This window comes from Sciurus carolinensis, chromosome 17 (assembly GCF_902686445.1).
Source record: "Sciurus carolinensis chromosome 17, mSciCar1.2, whole genome shotgun sequence".
NCBI lineage: Eukaryota > Metazoa > Chordata > Mammalia > Rodentia > Sciuridae > Sciurus > Sciurus carolinensis.
Window position 1 is genome coordinate 16,788,951 of NC_062229.1, and position 9,468 is coordinate 16,798,418.

Genomic DNA, 9,468 nt, shown 5'->3' on the forward strand with positions numbered 1-9,468 from the left:
TGCCACCCCCATCATGTGCTCACTGCCACAGGGCCAGTCCCTCAGATTTGAACATTGCAAACCATGAGCCAAAATAAAACTTCTCTCCTTATAAATCTCAGGTATTCTGTTATAGTAACAGAACACTGACTAACAGAGTCAGTGCATGAAGCAAGGACACCAACAAGTGAAAGGTTGTGTACTTGCCCCTGGCAGATTTAATTCTGAGTGGATGAAAGAAGTCCAAAAAAATGAAGAGGATTTCAGTAAGAGAGAAAGACCTAGAATGGCAGAAACTAAATACACTGCTATGTTATTGATGAGGTGACAGAACTCTGGCAAGATCACAGAACAGTGTGGGCTTCCCATGGTTGTGCAGAAGAGAGGCAGTAGAAGATGTTCACTTAAGAAAAAGTCACGTTACAATCAAATGTTCATCTGTACTGTCTCCCTTAGTGTGTACATAGCAGAGAGAGCAAGAACAACGAAAGATCAGGTGCCAGCAATTCTTACCATCCCAAATCTGCTTATTTCAATATCCAACATTTTCACACCAATCTGCAAAGCAAATGTCGCCACAGTCTGCTGCACACGTTAGATCTGGATTGGTATAAAGCCACAGCACATTATCAGCAAACTGTGTTCTCTTTCATCTACCTGATCTTATGAGGGTCACTCTAAACACAGGCTAGACCATGGCAGCTATGATTGCGTGGGAGAAAGTGAAAAGCAACCATGAGTTGTGGAGGAAAATTAAAAGGCATCGAAATTTTAACTGTGAGCAAATGGCGTGCTCAGACAACACTCATTTTTCCATTTATAATTTTCATCAACTTTTATTTGGAGAAAATTGTAGATTGACATGTTCTTGTTAAGAAATGAGGCCAAAAGATCCAAGAACACTTTAGTCAGCTTCCACAAAAGACTGAGCAAAATATCACATCCGGGTATTTACAATAATGACAAGGAAATGAAATTGCACAGCAAAGAGAAGCATCCACACCCATGTTTCTGCAGCTTCATTCAAAACAGCTAAGTATGGAGTCAATCTAAGTGTTCATCACCAGATGATTGGAGGAGAAAAATGTGTCACATACACAACGTGGAACATCATTCAGCTGCATGGAAGGATGATATCCTGTCACTGTGGCAAATGTGGATGGAGCCAGAGGACATTGTGCTGAGTGAATAAGGCAGATGCAGAAAGGCAAGTGCTGTGTGGTCTCTCTCATATGAGGAAGTTAAAAAATAAAACAAAATGCCAACCTGAATGTAGATGTTGGTATGGGGTTGGAGAGAGTGAATTATGGGGCTGGATTTGATGAGTGTACACTGGAGGCATGTGTGGAAATACCAGGCTGAACCTCATGAAGGTTTACAAATAATACATGTTTATCAATGGAAAATGCAGAACGGTTCCCATCAGTCAAGGATTCCGAGTTTTGCCCCATTATAGCCACATTCACCTCCCTCCCTGTCCAGTGACTGTCCACTCATGACCATTAATGTAGTCAGCATTTATTTATTGCTGACATTTCAAAAAATTTGTCAAGCACATAAAATTGTGCACCTGGGGAAAATGGTGGAGTCAATACCTGTGAGGACAAGTTTGTCCTTGACTATGTTCAGTACTGTGGACACCACACTGAAATAGAAAGAGGATCCAAAAGATGAGGATATATCCTGATGACTAGCTAACACCCTGGTATGTTTAAGGTTACCTTGTAAAGAATGTAATTTATGGGAGTGATACAGCAAGGAAAAAACACTTGAAAACTTATTGTCAGCCAGGCATGGTGCTGCATACCTGCTATCCCAGTGACTCAGGATGCTGAGGCATAAAGATTGCAAGTTTAAGGTCAGCCTCAGCACCCAGCTAGGCTCTAAGCCACTTAGCAAGACCACATCTCAGACAGAAAACAGGACTCTGGATGGGTAAATATCCCTCAGTTAAATCTGTGGTACCAAATTTTTTTCTCCGATTTTCCCCCACAATAAAATTATAAAAATGACCTTGCTTTTTAGATACATTACACAAGTGAATAAATATTATGACAATTTTCAGTGAAATAAACAATTACTTAGCATGATATATATCATTTGAGCTTAAATTATTTCTAGAAATATATCTTATGTGATAAATGAGAATTTGCAAGTCTTCCTTCTCCAAAGATGGGAATGATTTGGGGAAAGTTGAAGAAGGACAAATGGAGAGGATTGGATTTCAAAGAGATCAGAAAGCATCATAAAGTGAATTACGCAGTGGCATGGCATGCAGAGGTCGAAATCAAAGGAACAGAAACTCACAAATAAAGTAGGAGGAGCAAGTTCTGCTTCCACTTTCTGAAAAGAACCCAGTTTCTGGCTCAGAGGCTCTGAGTCCTGCAATCATGGGTTTTTCTCCAGTTTCGGTCAATTGACATTTAATCTTTCTCTTTCAAAGACTCTCCTCAGTGCGCTCTTCAGGTCCTGATTCCTCAGACTGTAGATGAAAGGGTTCAGCATGGGGGTGACCACAGTGTACATCACAGAGGCTGTTGAAGTTGAACGTGAGTTTTGGGTCACTGCAGAACTGAGGTACACACCTAGGCTCATGCAATAAAATAAGGAGACCACAGAGAGGTGAGAAGCACAGGTGGAGAAGGCTTTGTACTTCCCCTGAGCTGATGAGATTGCACGGATGGAGGAAACGATCTTGGAATAAGAGTAAAGAATGCCAGTGAGGGGGCCACCACCCAGCAAGATGGCAGCAACATAGATCACCACCTCATTGAGAAAGGTGTCAGAGCAGGCAAGTTGCACCACCTGGTTGAGCTCACAGAAGAAGTGGGGGATATCCAAGTCCATGCAGAAGGACAGGCACAACACCATTAAGCTTTGCAACAACGCATATAAAACACTCACAACCCAGGACACCAGAATTAGCAATCCACAAAGATGGCGCTTCATGATGACCAAGTAGTGCAGTGGGCAACAGATGGCCACGTACCTGTGATAGGCCATCACAGTCAACAGAAGAATGTCCAACTCTATAAGGAGTACAAAGAAATGAATCTGGGTGATGCTGCCTGCATTTGTGATGGCCTTGCTCTGTGTCTGGATGTTCAGCAGCATCTTTTGGACGGTGGTGGAGGTGAAGCAGATGTCCACAAAGGACAGGTTGGAGAGGAAGAAGTACATGGGCATGTGCAGGTGGGAATCTGAGATGGTGGCCAGGATGAGCAGGTTCCCCAGCACAGTGACCAGGTACATAGAGAGGAAAAGTCCAAAGATGAGGGGCTGCAGTTTTGCGTCCTCGGCAAATCCCAGAAGGAGGAATTCTGAAAGCTCTGTGTCGTTAATTTGTTTCATGTGGTTGGTGTGACGATGAGAGAGAGAGAGAAGGAGAGAGGGAAGATGCATTTCTACTGTTTAATTTCTATTTTCTCTCATTTTTATTCACAGTATAGTCGTCATTTTTATATTCATCTGAAGCTGGTCACCTGTCAAGGCATCACCTCCACTTTTAAAACAAGTTTCTTCCCACCTCTCAGCATTTCCTCAGGAGATCATATACTCTAGAATTATACTGAGAAATCTCTAGTGTACTTAAAGAAAAAAATTTACAATGTCCTGGGAATAATCTAGAAAATATGTGAACAGTGCAAAAAAAACCAATGTCCCTACAATCTAAAGATGGAGAAAATTATGAGCAAATTTTGAAAATTATATAACATGCCAGATAAGGAGATGATTGCAAAAGAAAGAAAATAAGGTAAAATAGAAGAGAATAGATGGAAGTGTTTTTCTAAAACTGGACTTTGGCAAAAAGAAAAGAAGTTGACAAATCAGATTTGAACAAAAAAAACAAAAAAAAGTCTGCAGGAAGACAGAGCTAGTGCCACAGGCTGTCAGGGAAGAGTGTCTGGCAGGAGGCAAAGACCATGCCAAGGCCCTGAGGAAGGTGCCCATTTCAGACGTCCAAGGCCAGCGAGGAAGCCAGTGTGGCAACAGGAAAGAGTAAGAGGGAAAGGGACGGCTCAGAGGTGAGAGCAGAGCAGTGACCAGAGGCTGGGAAGGGAGCGGGGAGGGAGGACAGGGGTGGGCTAGTGGACAGTAAAAGCAACAGAGAGGACATGAAGTCTGAGTGTTCCACAGCACAGCAGGGGACTTGTTTCCCTTATGTTTCATTTATTTCAAAATAGTTAGAAAACAGGAGTGTGAGTTTTCCTGTCCCTCCCAATGACAAATGCTGAAAGACATGAATGGGATAATTACACCAATATTGTCATTAAACATTGGCACATGTAGCAAAATGTCACACAGTCCACCACGAGTAGATGCAATTGTTATGTGTGAATTAAACATAGAAATTGATTTAAAAAGGTGATTCTCCTTGCAATGTCTTCTGTAGGACAGCTTCCTTGGTGGTGTACGTCACAAGGTGTGATTACTCCTGGTGAGAGCAGCTGTGAGTGTGGCTCCTCAGATCTCAGAGCTGACAGCAGCATGCCGAGTTCACAGTGTCAGCCCCAGTGTTGTGTTTGTTAGCACTGCACGAACATAGAAAGGCACTCTGAAACTCCTTTGATTTAGTTGTAAAATGTTGCACTAATGTCACACAGTGCATAAGGACCTGGTAGGAGGCAAATGAGGAAACGTGTAGAAAATCTAATTTAACTTACAATAGGGGAAGAGTGTAGACGGATGTGGACTGAAGACAATGAAAACTGTTCTGTGCAGATGCAAAGTCTATGAATCCATGAGAGACATCTGCTGGCTGGGCTCATCACAGCCTGTTCACAAGAGCCAAGATGTGGAAACCACCAGGATGTCCATCATGGGATGCAAAGGGAAAGAAAATATGTTCGTCAATTGGAGGTCAGATACAGAACACTACAGAATCATATTTAGCTAAGAAACAATGAATCCTGCTATTTGCAGCTGTGTACATGGAAACAGAGCGTGCTATCATTCATGTGTGGAAGCTAAAATCCTGGCCTTACACAGGAAGACAGTGGAATCGTGGTCACTGGAGACTGGATGTGTAGGAGGGAGGGGACAGAAGAAGGGCAGACAATAGCTCCCAAACTCTGAGAGCCAGGAGGAGCCAGCTCTGGGATCTGCAGCACAGTAGGGGAACTGTGGCCACAGCAACCTTCCACACACTTCACAGTAACTACAAGAGCCTGAAGATTCTCAGCATGTAGGAGTGACTAATGCTGGAGGAGAAGCAATGCTGACCACCCTGCCTTGCTCATTTCACCCTGCATGCATCTTCCAAAGTATTCTACTGTACCATGGAAATAGGTACAGCATGAGTTCAAAACTGTGCTGAATAAGAGCATCATATTCCTGTGACTATAAACTCCTGTGATGAGCTGTAAAGTCACTGGTATGTTGAAGTTTAGATCATAACATAGACCAGATGAGGCAACATTGCAGGCAGCAATAAGGAACAGAACATTGAAGAATTGTGGTCCCAGGTCTTCCTCTACAAGAGAACTACACAAACCCCATCTGCAAGTGCAGTTTATTCCACATGATGGATATAACTTCTCTGTGACAATGACAGGAATCTCCATACTGCCTGTGATCTGAGATCTGTAAGAACATGAGGACAGTAGAAAATGAGAGAAAGACATTGGCTAACAGAACTGACACCTTATTAATGAGGTTGTTTTAATTCAGCAAAGATGTTGAAATGAAAGACATCAACTCTAGAGGATAAGAATGGGAAGAGCCCATTCTACATCAGGATCTGATTAAAGAACTGTAATTTCTGGCTCTGTGGCTTAGTTCCCTTGACCAGAGGCACTTCATGAAATCTGTCTCCTCTAGAGCTTCCCACAGAAGAATCTCTTCAGATCCCCAGTTATGTCCTTAATCCTCAGACTGTAGATGAAGGGGTTCAGCATGGGAGTGACCATGCTGTACATCACTGAGGCTGTTGCACTGGAGTGTGCAGCAGATGAGCTAAAGAACACTCCTAGGCAAGTACAATAGAATAAGGAGATGATGGAGAGGTGAGACGCACAGGTGGAGAAGGTTTTGTATTTACCCTGAGCTGATGAGATCGTATGGATGGAGGACACTATCTTGGAGTAGGAGTAATGGATGCCAGCGAGGGGCCACAGAACAGCAATCCTGCTGCAGAATACATACATCACCATGTCATTAGGAAAAGTGGCAGAACAAGCAAGCAGGACCACCTGATTGAGTTCACAGAAAAAGTGGGGCAGTTCCAAATGGGTGCAGAAGGACGTCCACTGTGCAACAGGGAATTTAGGGCACTTGTGATCCAGGATGCCAGTACCACCAACACACAGAGTCAACACTTCATGATAACCTTGTAGTACAGAGGGTGATAGGTAGCTACAAATCAATCATAGGTCATCACAATTAGAAGGAAATCGTCCAAAACGGCAAAGATTGTTATAAAGTAAATCTGAATGATGCATCCCTCCATGTATCATTTAAAATACAGTTGTATCAAATAAACTTGAATAAAAGAGTAGTTGTGAATGTTGTCTTTAACCAGCAGAGCAATTCCAAACCAGAAAGTAGCAGATTATTCTAATTGCTTTCACTTCCCTTCCTTTCACTTATTGTAAGGGTTAACTATTGCTGCATAACAAGAACTTGTAAAAGCAAATGAGTTTACTATAATATCTTACAATCTAGTAGGAGTGCACAGTGATGAATAATTCTGAGCTCACCAGTCTCCTTATGAACCTGTAGACAGTTGTACACACCCTGAGACCCTCTGCCAATCTCCGCTGGGCTTTCTGGTGCACTGGGGACACAGTTGATAGTTGACTAATCTAGGGTGGTTTGACTGGAACTGACTTCTCTTCCAGATATCTTCTCCTCCAGCTGTCTGCCTAGGATTTGTCAGCAGTTGAGGCAGGATTCCAAAGTGTAATGGGCCAATTAATTAACTAGCATAGCCATCCCCTCAAACAGGTTATTTTTTTGTTGGGAACATGTAAACTGTTTTCAGGTCCTTTCTTCTGTCTCATATGTGAATTTTTTACAAAGTCTATTGGAATGTGTAAGAATGGCTACCAGAGCCTGGGAAAGGGCGGGTGGGGAGAAGCAGGTAGGTGGAGGTTGGAGAACTGGTACATAAAAACAGTTAGAAGAAATGAATAAGTTCTGTAAAATTCTCCAGCACAGGAGGTGAAATGTTCATAGCAACACATTACATATTTTATGAATAACTAGGAAAGAAGAGGTCAAGGTCTCCAAACCAAAGGATTAAGGAGTAGATGGAGACATAATTCATGTTCATTTAATCAGTACTTACTGTGTACACATATTGAAATCTTACACTGTATTCATAACTACATACAATTATTATTTGTTAATTATATATTTTTCTAAAATACATGAATTAACTTATGCTATACCTCATAAACGTGTAAAATGAAAAAAATAATATTTAAAATAAAATATTTTAAAATGTGTATGTCAAAACATTGATAAGAAAATCTGAAAGGTAGGGGAAAACATATGCCGTATATTGTGGAAATTTGCTTCATTATTGTGATCGTTTAACTCCCTCTATTTACCCGTTGCATCGACCTCAAATATGGTTAATGAAATATACATTAAAAATATTATGCTAAGCGAATTAAGCCAAACCAAAAAAACCAAAGGCCAAATATTTTCTCTGATATGTGAATGCTAATTCACATAAGGGAGGGGGTAATGGAAGAATAGTTACTTTATATTATGTAGAGGGCATGAAGGGAGGGGAATGGGTATGTGATTAGAAGAGGTAGTAGAGTGAAACAGATATTATACCTCATGTACATACGTGTCTGCATGACCAGTGTGATCCTACGATATGTACAATCAGAAGAATGAGAAGTTACACTCCACTTATATATGATTGATCAGAATGATTTATAAATGCATTCTACTGTCATGCACAACTAATTAGAACAAATGAAAAAATCAAAAAATAAATTAAATATAAATTAAAGAAAATCCAAACTAGTAAAAGAGACATATGTGAATTATTTCAAAACCATTAGAATTTTAAAGCAGCAGAAAAAATGATCAAAGTGCCTGGACCAGTGACCTAAAAGAATAAATACAAACATCTTAGAACATGAAAATGTGCTCAATTTCATGAATGCACAGAGAAAATCACATTAAAATAAACAAGGAATCTTCGAATGCCTTGCCTTGGTGTCTGCTTTCTTCCTAAGACTGCTCACCCAGAGACAGAGCGTCTCTGTGTTGGGGAGAATCCCAGAAGCAGGAGTTCGTGTCAGAGCTTCTGTTTCCCTTGACCTTGAATTTCACACCAGCAAAGCTTCCCTAGAGCCAACTGCACCTCAGGTCTGGGAGCGTGGCCAGGTCCCTGCACCCCTGTCAGGGTCCTATCATCATCCCCTCAGTGACATCAAGCTTGTTGCCTCATGACCATAAGCTCCACCTCCTTGTGAAGCAGTGACCAGGGAAATCAAAACAGTGTGTATAACATGGTCCAACACAGAGGCAAAGGCTGAGTACAGTTTTTAAATCTCAATTTACTTTTCACTGATATGAGGGTGTGCATGTCGACGGGAGTCAGGGTTTTACTTCAGCACATGCACAGTGTTCAGTGAATGGAACAGCATAAGGAACCTGTCCCTCTCCAGGTCATTTCTTTATGTTTCCAGGTTTGAGCTCCTCACTTCTAGAACCTCATAAAACACAGCACAAGATGTGTGCTCTGCAGACCCCACCTCATCCCCCCTCAGCAATGAAAGGTCAGAGCCAACATTTATTATGGTCCCAAATCTGCTTATTTCAAAATCCAACATTTTCACACCAGTCTGCAAAGCAAACTTCACCACGTTCTGCTGCACACGTCATGTCTGGATTGACATAAAGACACAGCACATTGTCAGCAAACCGTGTTCTCTCTCATCTACCTGCTCTCATAAGGGTCACTCTAAACACAGGATGGACCATGGCAGCTACAATTGCGAGGGAGAAAGTGAAAAGCAATCATGAGTCCAAGAGGAAAGCGGTAACACATCAGAATTTGAACTGCAAATCAATGACTTGCTCAGACAACATTCACTTCTTATTGATAATTTTTAATTCAACTTTTTGCTTGAGGAAAACTGTAGATTGATATGTTTCAGTTAACAAATGAGGCCAACAGATCCAAGAATGCTTTAGTCAGCTTCCATAAAATACTGAGCAAAATATCACAGCTGGGTATTTACAGTGATCACAAGGAAATGAAATCAAAGAGCAAAGAGAAGAATCTGTGCCCATGTTTCTGCAGCTTCATTCAAAACAGCTGAGCTGTGGAGTCAACCTAAGTGCCCATCACCAGATGATTGCAGGAGAAAAATCTGTCACACACACAACACGAAACATCATTCAGCCACATGGAAGGATGAAATCCTGTCATTGTTACAATGTGGATGGAGCCTGAGGACATTGTGCTGAGTGAATAAGGAAGATACAGAAAGGCAAGTGCTGTGTGGTCTCTCTCATTCA

The 9,468-nt window shown here is 41.6% G+C and overlaps 1 protein-coding gene across 1 annotated transcript; it reads right to left on the minus strand.

Moving 5' to 3' along the window:
- Window positions 1–2,391: 2,391 nt before the first annotated feature.
- On the minus strand, window positions 2,392–8,530 carry LOC124968114 (olfactory receptor 7A10-like). The gene is made up of 2 exons (XM_047530464.1): window positions 8,506–8,530; window positions 2,392–3,179 (listed from the first exon to the last, which is right to left on the minus strand). The coding sequence occupies exons 1-2, from the start codon at window positions 8,528–8,530 to the stop codon at window positions 2,392–2,394; spliced, it is 813 nt and encodes a 270-aa protein (XP_047386420.1).
- Window positions 8,531–9,468: the final 938 nt, after the last annotated feature.